This window comes from Suricata suricatta, chromosome 13, assembly GCF_006229205.1.
Source record: "Suricata suricatta isolate VVHF042 chromosome 13, meerkat_22Aug2017_6uvM2_HiC, whole genome shotgun sequence".
NCBI classification, from domain to species: domain Eukaryota; kingdom Metazoa; phylum Chordata; class Mammalia; order Carnivora; family Herpestidae; genus Suricata; species Suricata suricatta.
The window spans coordinates 27,084,708-27,097,819 of NC_043712.1; the positions used below are offsets into that span (position 1 = coordinate 27,084,708).

Consider the following 13,112-nt stretch of genomic DNA (forward strand, 5'->3'; position numbering starts at 1 on the left):
AATGTAGAAATTCTGAAGCCACTACTGATACCCTCAATGCTCTGAAATGGCCATGCTCAATTTCTTTTACTTTCCTGCAAATACTGCATACCCTTTTTTTCTTTATGCTTTTGTGTATGCTGTTCTGTTAAGCTGGAAGGCCCCTCCAACTTAGATAGTATCTTTTCTAGCAAAGGTTGTTTGCCTCCTACTCCATGTCAGATCCTGATTATGTGTTGTCACTGAACCCAGTACTTTCCATTCTGCTGGTATTCTTTACTTATTTATTCAACAAATTCTATACCACATGTATTGTGATGTGTAATAGGGGTCTCATTGTGAGTACTAGATTTTCAAATTTAACACTGAATCAAGAATTCTTAAGATAGTTATTTTATGCTTTTAAGAATCAAATAATAGGCTGTATAATGTGTTTAAATGTGAAAAGTTGTGGAACACTTTGCAAAATATTTTATCAAACTACAATTGCCTTTTTACTCAAAATTGTCATAGTAAAACTATGGTCAATCCCATTTATGAATGCAAATGTAATGAATAAAAAGTGTATCCAAGCTATATACTATGATGATGTCATTTAATCTTATTAAAGCATGAAACTCTAAATTAATGATTGGAAATTAAAAAAATAGAATATTTGTCATCTAACCAGATACTAAAATGTAATGATAGAACATAACATCAATTTTTGATAAAACCTCATAGTAGTCTAGATCTACAGGAATAAATCACTAAGATGATAAAGATTATCTCTTTTAAACCATTGGTTAACATAATTTCAAATGGTAAGAAGCTGGAGATATTTTCCTAAAACATTCAAAGTTCAAAGAGACATTATTATTATTACTTAATATCTCCTCCCATTCAACAATAGAATAGAAAAATAAATAAATGGCATTGCATGTAATTTAATATGTCAAGCTCAGCTGTTCTTGATAAGTGGTATACATTTTTTCATTTTGATGCTGACAATCTGTCATGTTGTGGTTATGATATACACACGAGAACACATTATGTCACATGTAATATCACCAGTGCAAATTGTAGTCTTGATGAAGAGCTAAGGATAAGGGACAATGCTCATGATATAAAATTACATCAAGAGAAAGAAGTTTCTTAATAATATAAATGTTACCGTATATATTTGTGTGTATATCTATATATCTATATCTATAAATCTATATGGATATATGGATAGGAAAATATATGTGGCTCCAAAATTTTAACTGTGGTTTCTTCTAAGCTATGAGAATTGGGGCATTAACAATTTTCTTTCTATTTTTTATCTTTTCCAAATAATTCTTAATTAATCTATATTTTATGGTTATAAATATCAGAAATAATATTTTCAAATTTTTCTTGGAAACAAATAATATCTAGGACATCAAGAGATTTTTGCCCCAGTGTTCTTTAAAAATCAAGTAGGAAATAAAATAATCTATGGACAGGAAATTGGACAGGGGCTTTATATTGCTTTATGTTACAGAGACTAATTTAATGCCCTTCAGTGTTCCAAGTTCAGTCTTATACAAATATCCACCATCAGTAGGCATATTGACTTAAATGTTGGAAAAAGGATTCTAGAACTCACAATTTAAATGTGACCAAGTTAGTGGTGCAGAAAGGATGCAGTATAAAGATTCTAACAGTATCACAAGAAAAGAAAAAGGCACCTGGTGTGTTGGAACGAGCATAATAATCTTCTGGTACCTATGTTTTTTTTCTTTCTGTTTTAAAGAGGTAGAATTTCAGTTTCTTGTTTTCCAAGTTTTGTCCATCTCATTCCACAGGCCTGCTCATTAGATATGTCCTCACTGTTGGCCATCATCTGTGGAAAGAAGGGAAACTCTGCTTTAGGATTATGGATTGTGAAGCATTCACTTTTGTCTCCCCATGTTTACCAATAGAAGAGAGGAGGAGTTTGTAAAGCACAAGCACTTATCTATGCTCTCTGATTTAAAAAAATTTTTTTAATGTTTTTTATTTATTTTTGAGAGACAGCCCGAGCAGGGGAGGTTCAGAGAGAGAAGGAGACACAGAATCCGAAGTAGGCTCCAGGCTCTGAGCTAGCTGTCAGCACAGAGCCTGATGAGGGGTCGAACCAGGAACTATGAGATCATGACCTGAGCTGAAGCCGGAAGTCCAACGGACTGGGCACCCAGATCTCAGTATAGAGGGAGTGCACAATACATGTTAGTTTAATCTGAGCTCCTAGGTGCCATTTAAACATTTTTTCAATGTAAATACAAACAACTATAGTGATTTTATAAGTATCCACGATACTTACTTCCCCCAGCAGTATCTCATTTCCCAAGATTTTCACTGTTTTCTTAAAAACTTTTCAAATAAAATAAATGATTCAGAATTCCCAACTCCCATGTCTTCTCCTTTTTCTGAGGAAAAACTCTTCCCAACTCTGCTTAAGTCTACCTCATTTAATCATCAGTGTAGGATCCTCAGATTCTCCATTCACAGTAGATAGTGTGGTTTTTTGGGACTACAGCCTTCACAACAAGGAAGCCATTTTTAGGTACAAGCATAGATCTCTCTTTTTTCTATTGTTTCACTAATGTTTTTCTGTCTACATACAGAAGTTGCTGCTGCTCTTCCTATTTCGATTAGTTATAATCTTAGCTGTCTTCTCTTAGTGTTATAGTCCTGCTCTTAAACCCCACAGAGAAGTATCCCACAGTTCCAGATGACTGCTAGGGGTGGTAAGGGGGCAGATCAAAAATAAAGCTTTCATCTCCAATGGAAATTCATGTTATAACTTTGTGTCAGTAGTAAGTCAGTCTGCCATGGAAGTAGTCTAACCTCTAGGCCCTAAACATTTCCAGAGGGCATACCAGTGGCTGTGGTATTTAAACTCCTCTGTTTTCTTCTAAGAGACTCTGTAATCCCATAAGTAATTTAAAGTTGAACCTTTAAATCTTGCTGAAGATAATAACCTTTAGATACATTAGAAATAATGTGCAAAAGACCTAAACTGTACCTTACTTATTAAAAGAAATTTTTTTTTGTTTAGTTAATTCTTTTTCCCTGAGTATAGAAATGATACCTATTCATTGTGGGAAGTTTGAGAAATTAAGAACAGCCTAATGGAGACAAGGAGTCCACAATTTCAGATAAAACCATTGATATTTTGATTATTTTTATGCATATATGACATACAGTGAAAACTTGAGAACACATTGCATTTCCTGTTTTATAGCTTTCTGTTTAAAAATAATGTATTTTGTGTATTTTCTCATTGTATTAGACAGTTTTAATGGACACCATATTTTTTTACATGGCAAATGGATGGAGGTGGAAGCCCATGAAACAAGTGGAAATGAAATTGTTTTCTGTTAGATTCTTGGCAATTTTCCTTTTTTCTTTTTCCTTTCCTTTTCTTTTGTTTTCTTTCTTTCTTTGTTTTTTGTTTGTTTGTTTCTTTGTTTGTTTTTAATTTTCTCTTTGAAGGTACTGACAATCTCGGAAGACCGTTTATTTTTTGTGAAAGCCAGGTTTAGTATTTTCATTCTCTCTACATTTATCTTCTTCCAAGCATCACCACAATTGTATAGGCTTTAGTTAGGAGAACACTCATTTTAGCAAGGAGGCTACCTCATCTATGATAATTACACCATGATATAAGGGAATGGAACACATAATTTTAAAAGAGGAACAATCAATTGTACTTCAATTTTATAGCATGTGTCTCATTTTATCTGGAATTTTTAAAGTTGGAATTTTTTTTTGCATTTAGACATTTATTTATCTCAAATTTATTTTCAACACAGTGTGCGGTAGAGTTTGAATCTTTTCTCAGTACAACTAGTTCAGTGCCCAGGCACCAGTTATTTAATCGTTAATTCATTTTTTCCTATTGTTAATGCTACTTTATATCCAATGCCAGTTCCTTTGGTATATAATAAACTTCCATATATACCCATGATATTTCTGGATTCTCATTTCTATTCCTTTGATATACTTGTTTTTACCTGAATCAATACCACACTATCTGATGTACTATAGCTTTATGATCAGTCTTGATATCTGGTATTTCTTGGTCTAGAGCACAGTTTTGGGTATTCTTGGCTCTTTACTCTTCCATGAATTTAAGGATCAACTTGACAAATGTAAAAAATCCTATTTCATTTTGTTTGGAATGGTACTGATTTTTTCCAAGTTGGGGCAAATGAATATATTTAGTTTTAAATTCCCTAACATGAGCAAAATAGAGTTTCACAGTTTACTTTTGTTTTCTTTTATGCCCTTCAATAATGTGATATTTTTAAATAATTTTATTATCATTTGGCTTTAAATATTTTTCAATAAAAATATTTTGGAAATTTTACCAGAATATATTTTTAGCCTATTAATTACTTAATCATATGTTTCCTAATTTTCAGATTTAAAAAACATTTTGGGAGTGGTTATATTTTCAATATTTATCTCTAACGTTTTTTGTATTGTGGCCAGAGTTGAGATTAGAATATTATTTTTTGGTTTTTATTGAGACTGTTTCCTTTCCTAATGTTGTATTAGTTTTTCTATATTTCATTTGGTTATGAAAATATCCTCTCAATTCTTAATGCGAAGTTTCATATAAGTGTGTGTGTATTTTATTGCTTCACTTAAGAGTTTAGAGCAGATACTGAATTCTCCCCTTTTTTATTGTAGATTCATCTTTTTCTTGTAATTCTGTCATTATTCATACAGTTTATATTGAACTGTGTGGTAAGATGGAGAAGCTTCAGGACTAGTTTTTCTTTATGATAAATTTCCTGGTAAAGCTTTTTGCTTCAGGGTCCTTCTAGCCTGATTTAATCCAAAGAGCAGCTTTCTTTGTGTTAGTGTTTCTGTGGTAGATATATTTCCAGTGCATTACTTCCAACTTTCTGTGTTATAATTTAGGAGTTTCTCTTCTAAATAGAATATAACTGGATTGGTTGAATTTACTGCTGGCACGAAAGGTGACTTTTAGCATTAGAAAAGAGGTTGTTAATATAATTCTCCACAATATCAATTGATATTTTCCATCTGGTGCCTTTATACCATTTCACATGAATATTTATGTTTCTGATTCTTTTATACTCATTATGTGTTTTTTAAATCTATGCTCTAAATATTTTCTCTTTTTTTTGAACAACTTTCATGACTTCTATTGAGTTGATGAAATTTTCTTCTTTTTTTAAATTTTCTTAACAGATTTGAAAGTTCTGTATCTTGTTTCTATTGTTTTTATGAGACTCTATATTTTTAAATGATGCTTAATTTAACATAGTCTCTACTTAATATCTCTGCAATCCTTCTGAATAATACAAGGACTTTAAAATGTTTATCTTTGATTTTTAACTCTTGACTCTTCGATGTGGTTGATGTTTAAAATATCATTTTTACTTTGTATTTAAGTTCTTCAAATTGTTTTTTTGAAAAATATTTAAAAAAAGAAAAAAATATCAAGTTAGTGACAATTTGGATTTACCTGCGTATTTACCAATTCCTTTGTTTACTTTGATTTTTTCATTCACTACCTTTCAGTTGAATATAGTTTTTTCTTTGTGGGTTGCTATGCATGGTAAAATTTAGTCTTTGTCCGTAACTATCCTTATTTTAGCTTTTCTCTTGAAAGCTAGTTTAGTTTGGTGCAGTTTTTATTTACTTTTCATGAACAGTCTGAAGATTTTATTCCATTTCTTTTGGTCTTTTTTCTCATTGATGACATACACATTCCATTAAGAGAAATCTGTTTCATTATTTTTAAATAACAATAAATATTCTAATAGAAATGGTATTAGGCCATTCTTGATAACATCCATCATTCCTAACTTTATGCTTGGGGTTTCCTTAAATAGACTTGTATATACATTTCTCAAGTATTGATTTTAGAAGGTTATTTGCCTTATTTAAGTAATTATTGCAGGTTTGTGAAATATAGATTTAAACGTGCTTTTTATATGTGTTAGAATTTAAGGTATACTCTGTACTGTATGGCATACTTCAAAGAAAAAATAATACTTTGATATTTAAAACTTTGGATCAGAGGCATGAAATTTGTGTTCAGTCATCCTTTCATCACTAATACCAACAGCCTTCATTATATTGACCAAAATCTCATTCCCTTTTAAAAACAGAGAGAGTTGGGGAGAGAGAGGGATGCAGAACTTGAGAGACTATTGAATGCTGAGAATGAACTGAGGGTTGGGGGGGAAGGGGGAGGGGGAAAAAAGGTGGTGGTGATGGTGGAGGGCACTTAAGGGGAAGAGCACTGGGTGTTGTATGGAAAACAATTTGACAATAAAATATTTAAAACAAACAAAAAAGAAAACACCTGGAAAAAAAACACAGTCTTTTGCTTTTAACATGTATATTCGATTGAATCTTGATTAAAATGTGCCATAATCATTACTATTTCTGTTTCTGGTGTAAAAATATCATTCGCATAGGAAAAGAAAACTTCATTTTTCATCCAGCTTATAGCTTATATTGTTTGAGTTGAACTTGAACCTGTTAATATTTATTAAAATTTCCGATCAGAGATAGCTCTGGGAAATGTGTTTACACAACTTGTGTTTTTAATTTTTTAAGAATTTACATGTTTATCAGTGTTACAAATTTAGAGGGAATTTTTTCCTATGGATGTATAGCAGTGTTCTCCACTGTGGGATTTTGCTTCTTTAGGACTTGTGGTAGGATCTGGAGACATTATTTGTTGTCATATTTGGGAGGGTTGGAAGGGAGGGCAGTGCTACTGGCATCTAGTGTAGAGGCAAGGGGTACTACTCCACATCCTCTAATGCACAGGACAGCTTCCCACAATGGGGAATTATCCAGCTCAAAATACTAATAATGCCAAGACTGAGAAACTTTGAAAGAGAGGAATTCCATTTCAAGCACCTCTTCATGAACTTAAGGGTCTGGAGGAAAGTGAATTAAAGAATAAATGTTGTAGAACCCAATTCCTTTTGTTAGAGTCTTTACAATTTTTAAAAAATGTTTTATTTATTTTTGAGACAGAGAGACAAAGCATGAGCGAGGAGGGGCAGAGAGAGAGGCAGACACAGAACTGTAAACTGGCTTCAGACTCTGGGCTGTCAGCACAGAACCTGACACAGTGCTGGCACTCAGGAACATGATATCATGACCTGAGCCGAAGTCGGAGGCTTAACTGACTGAGCCACCCAGGCGCCCAGAGTCTTTACAATTTGACATGCCCTGGGGAGCCAGTAGTCCCTCAGAAATAGCTAAAAATAGTAGAAAGAATCATGCAGACAAAGCATCTTGCCAAAAATGTTTGCCATTTGCTTTTTTCTCAGTATCTCTCATTCTGATTTTTATAAATTTCTGATACCTCTCTTCCCTGTACTTTCTTTGTACCCATTCCCCAGGAATAACAATTAAAACTCTGACCACAGATTGTATAGAAAATTAAGTTTAATGGGACCATTAAAATGTATTTTAATTTCTCTCTGGTAGGAGTTGTAAATAATCTACTAACACGTTTTGCCTTTTGAAGTCGTATTACTTTTCCTTAAAGAAATTTAAGGTAACTTATAAGGACATCAATTTTGACTTATTCTCTATCCTTGGTTCAGTAAGAGTCTATATTGTATCATTCATTCAAGAACTGCCGTAACCCGGCTGTCGGGGCAGCTAGTCCCCGCGATTGGCGGTACCTGTTTTGTCCGCCCCCACCGGCAGGGCGGAGAGGAGAGGAGAATCGTCGCGGGTCCTTTTCCTGAGGGAGGGAGAGAAAAAGAGGGCAGGAGAGGGAGATGCAGAGAGTAAAGACAGAAACTCACGGTTCTCCGATCAGGCGAAAGAGAGCGTTTATTCAAAGAGCTGTTCTTTATATAGTCTTGGGGCGGGGGGGAACAAGGCAAGCTGAACTAGGCAGGCTACAGAGTCAAATGCATATCAAAGAAGCGCCCCGACTTTGCCTCAGCAATCTTGGGGGATGGAGAACTAACACTGAATAAGGTTTTGATCTTTTGTGTGCCTTGGCCACTCACATCTAGCTCAGCAAGACAGTCGCCAAAGTTATTTTGACCAGGAAATGGCAATGTCCAGCCTCCAGATGCAAATCTTGTTTACTGGCTCACTCAACGGAGTGATAATCCTTGCCTGAGGCAGACAGAAAACTTGGCGGGCCGACAAAGAACTATGCTCCTGATAAGTTTCATGCAAAAATTTTCCAACCTTTTATTATGAGAATTTTCAAGCATAAAGGATTGAGAGAATTTTAAAGTGAATGCTCATTTATCCACTGACTAGATACTATCATTAAGATTTACATGGCAATGAGAAAGAATGAAATAAGGCCATTTGTAGCAAAGTGGATGGACCTCGAGGGTGTCATGCTAAGTGAAATAAGGCAGAGAAGGACAGATACCATATGTTTGGACTCATAGGTCTAACTGGAGAAACCTAATGGAGGACCATGGGGAGGGGAAAGGAGAAAGAGAGATGGTGAGAGAGAGGGACACAAAACTTGAGAGACTATTGAATACTGAAAATGAACCTAGAGTTGAAGGGGAGGAGAGGGAAGGGAGGTGGTGGTAATGAAGGAGGACACTTGTGCAGAAGAGCACTGGGTATTATATGGAAACCATTTTGAGAATAAACTATTAAAAATTTTACTATACATACTTACCATGTATCTGTGATCCATCCACTTCATATTCTCTAATCTCTGTCACATTTTAATGCATTTCAAAGCACTTTGTCGACTTTGACACACTTCTCCCTTAGTATGCATACCATTAATGAGAGTAAATTGTTAACTAGAATTAAATATTTAAGTGCAGTTTTTAAATTTAAAATTTATATAAATGCACAAGGAAATTGTACTCAGTTTTGACAAATGTATACACCTGTGCAATATAAGCTCCCATCCGGATATAAGTGAAATCTTGCCATTTGCAAAGGAGTGGATGGAACTAGAGGGTATTATGCTAAGTGAAATAGGTCATTCAGAGAAAGACAAGTATCATATGATTTCACTCATATGTGGAATGCAAGAAACAAAATACATGAAAATAGGGAAAAGAAAGGAAAAATAAGATGAAAATGGTGAGACAAACCATAAGATAGACTCTTATTAAATACAGAGAACAAATGAAAGATTGCTGGAGAGGAGGGGGGTGGGGGATGAGCTAGATAGGTGATGGGCATTAAGGAGGGTCCTTGTCGGGATGAGCACTGTGTGTTCTATGTGAGTGATGATGAATCACCGGGTCTACTCCTCAAACCAATACTACACTGTATGTTAACTACTTGAATTTAAATACATAAATTGTAAAAAGATATAGAACATTAGCATAACCTTAGAAGACTTCTCTAATGCCTCTTCCAGGCTTTCCCTGTCTCAACATCCCCCAAATAGCTACCTTTCTAATATTTTAATACCAGTGATTAATTTCACCTTTTTTAAAACATTAACATGTATCTTTATTATTTAAAGAAAAATCCTTACCCACCCCTGGCTTCTCAGTTAGTTTGCACATTGAAACAGTTGTACATATTTAAGGTACAAAACTTGATGAGTTTGGAGACAAGTATATACTCCTAAAACTATCACAGTCTGTGTCACAAACCAAATCATCACCTCCAAAAGTTTCCTCCCACCCTCTTATTTATGCTTATTATTATTTTGCAGTAAGAACGCTTAATATAAGTACACACTTAGAAAAATTTATTTGTTTTTGTTTTTTTATGTTTTTTAATTTATTTTTGAGAGACAGAGAGAGACAGCATGAGCAGGGGAGGGTCAGATACAGAGGGAGACACAGAATCTGAAGCAGGCTCCAGGCTCTGATCTAGCTGTCAGCACAGAACCTGATGCGGGGCTCGATCCCACAAACTGTGAGATCATGATCTGAGCCAAAGCTGGAAGCTGGTTGCTTAACTGACTGAGCCAGCCAGGCGCCCCTTAGAAAAATTTAAAGTATACAGTAACTTAAAGTGTTGTCGACTATTGGCACTATGTTGTACACTAGGTCCCTAGGACTTATTCATCTTGTATAACTGAAACTTTGTACCCTTTGACTAACAGCTCCCTATTTTCCTCTCCTTCCAGCTCCTGTTAACCACCATTCCATTCTCTGCTTTTGAGTTTGACTATGTCCTCCATAAGTCGAGGGAGATAAAGGGGATATAATAATTAAGATGTATATGGATGTCTGTGGTGAAGTCTAACTGAAATTAATTTTGCATAAAGTGCTAATTTGATTCATATAAGTAAACTATATAGAGATGAGTCTGATTGTAGCCATCATTGGTTTCAGGAGTTAGAATGGCATCATCAGGCACATTGCCTATGTCTGCTCTACTTTCTCAGTCTCTCTGGCATATTGACAATTATAATCAGCCAGAGCTCTTGGTTTACATTCTACCCACTGAGAGGTCATTACAGAAAGAATCACTTTTTTCTACACTGGGTCAGGGCTCTTGGATTTTATCTGATTAGCCTGATTTAGGTCACTTGCTAAACTATAGCACCCACTATGACTAAGGAAATAAACTTTTAAAAAGTTAATTAATTAATGTTTGGCAAGTCCTGTTTCCACGCATACCCTAAGTTTCAGCAGGTTAGGACAGTCCCACCCTGTAAAACTTGGACTGAGAGTGGGGGCTTTTGGTTTCTAAAAATAAAAATATTCATAAATTTTTACATATTGTGCAGATCTGCAAACTGTATAATGACAAAGTGCAGGGATGTTGCATAACAAAAGCAACAGATGTCCACTTCAAAGAGACTGAGAAAGGAGAGAATGATAGAGAAAGGAGGAGAAGGGAAATATATGGAGGAGAGAGGTGAGTAGAAGTGAGAAAAGAGAAAGGAGATGAGAGAGAGAGAGAGAGAGAGAGAGACAGAGAGGGAAAGAGAAATTGAGATTGAGGTTGAGAGGTTGATTCATCTTGGTGAACAGCATCATGACCTTCATAGGAGCAATTAGCAGACCTGCTTATCGACCGAAACCCAGCAGGTAAGGCACTGTTAAGAAGGTTTACATGAGCATTTTATAATGAAATGAACGAGAGTCCCAAATTTGGCTTTGCAAACATACAAGCTGTCATAATAATATGTTTTTCAGTCTCATCATGAATATAAAAGTCAAGATCTAGTTCTCCACTTCGGATATCACAGGTCTTAAGGTCTTTCATGATTTCAGTAAATTCAGATGTCTGCTTAGGACTTTCTTCATGGCTTCTTTCACCTCTTTATTCCTCAGGCTGTAGATGATGGGATTCAACATAGGGGTTACCACTCCATAAGACAGTCCAATGATCTCATCAGAAGTATTTGTGTCCTTTGACTTGGGCTTCATGTACATAAAAATGGCTGAGCCATAAAATAAGATAACCACAGTCAGGTGGGCAGAACAGGTAGAAAAAGCTTTCTTTCTCCCTTCAGCAGTATTTATTCTCAGGATGGAAGAGAGGATAAAAACATAGGAAATGAAAATTAACAGCAGAGGAATCACCAATAAAACAGTACTTACCACTGTCATGATGAACACATTCATGGAAATGTCTGAACATACGAGTTTGAGAAGGGCCAGGATCTCACAGGTAATATGGTCAATGACATTATTCCCACAGAAAGGCAATATCATTGTCATGACTGTTTGCAGTAGGGACGTTAGACAGCCGATGATCCAGGACCAAGCAGCCATGTGCACATAGAGCACCCTGTGCATGATGATGGGGTACCTCAGCGGGTTGCAGATGGCCACATATCGATCATAGGCCATCATCGCCAAGAGGACACACTCAGTGGAGCCCAACCCAAGGGAGAGAGCCATCTGCAGAGCACAGCCCATGAAGGAGATAGATTTTCTCCCAGACTTAAATATGATAAGCATCGGGGGAATGGATGATGATGTGTAGCAGATGTCCAAGAATGAGAGGTTTCCGAGGAAGAAGTACGTGGGGGTGTGGAGGCGAGAATCCAGTATGATGATGACAATGAGGAGGCTATTTCCCAGCAGGATTATCACATACATGATAAGGCAGAGCATGAACAGAAGAAGCTGGAGCTCTGGGTATTTGGAAAGCCCCACCAGAAAGAATTCAGTCACAGCTGAATAATTCCCCATTTTCATATGTCCATGTCACATTCAGGGTATAGAAAAGGATAAGAATCAGGGAAATTTAAATTTTTAATATTTGTTTTTAGCTTCACTCTCAGTATTGTATTGGATTCTTGAAACATGCCTAGGAATCAAAAGAGGGAGATATGGTATTAATTTTATTCATGATTGATGGTAGTGAGTCTCTGAGAAATCAAAACATCTGAGGACTAGACTGCAGCATTGTGAAGGCTATTAATACTCCAAGAGTTTTACTGGGAAGTGCCAGATAACATTTAGGACAAACTACTTTTAAATGTAGATATATAGGGATGTCTTTATTAATGGAAAAATTCATATTCAAACTGTTTTCTGATGAAGCAGGTCTTTATTTAAAAGATTATGTAAATCTAGCACAATATCATTTATCCTGGATATAACTTTAGTATATTCATTTTTTCAGATTCTCTGGTAACAAATAGTACACTGGTAAAAAAGCAATAATTTTTGTTGAGTTCTTCTCGAATTAACTTCAATTAAATCTGTTAGGTACCTGGAACAGTGGGTGGTTCCAACAGTGTATGTATATGATATATAATTATACTTACTCTATGTAATATGGTGATATTAAATGTATATTTACATATATACAAAGATGAAAGAAGAATAGCTTTCTCTCTGTTCAAAAACAGTCCTGCATGGGGGGTACCATTTCTTAGAATTTAGTTCAAAATAAGAGAAAATAGAAAAAAATAACCTTACCACGACATCAAATTAACCCATCAGGTAGGCCTATCTGAACCTCTGCAGTTACCTTTGCTCTCACTTTTGCCATTTCTTCTTCTATAATGGTCTCAAGGGAGGGTTTGTTCTTCATGATCTTCAGCAACCCCACAAAAAAACATTTTAATAGAGAACTATAATCTGTGTGGTACAATGTGTGTGCTATGCAACATAACTTCCAATAATGTTCTTCCAACTTCTCCTTCAATCATATTCTTACCACTTGATTCTTCTGGTATAGAATTCTGGAGGTACCACTGATACCCACATGCT

At 35.3% G+C, this 13,112-nt stretch overlaps 1 protein-coding gene across 1 annotated transcript; it reads right to left on the reverse strand.

Moving 5' to 3' along the window:
- Positions 1-11,144: 11,144 nt before the first annotated feature.
- LOC115275886 (olfactory receptor 13D1) lies at positions 11,145-12,089 on the reverse strand. Its single transcript, XM_029919641.1, has one exon. It carries the CDS (start codon positions 12,087-12,089, stop codon positions 11,145-11,147), a length of 945 nt encoding a protein of 314 aa, XP_029775501.1.
- Positions 12,090-13,112: the final 1,023 nt, after the last annotated feature.

Coding starts and splice junctions, on each gene's coding strand:
- LOC115275886 (XM_029919641.1), bottom strand. CDS start 12,089: ATGAAAATGGGGAATTATTCAGCTGTGACTGAATTCTTTCTGGTGGGG.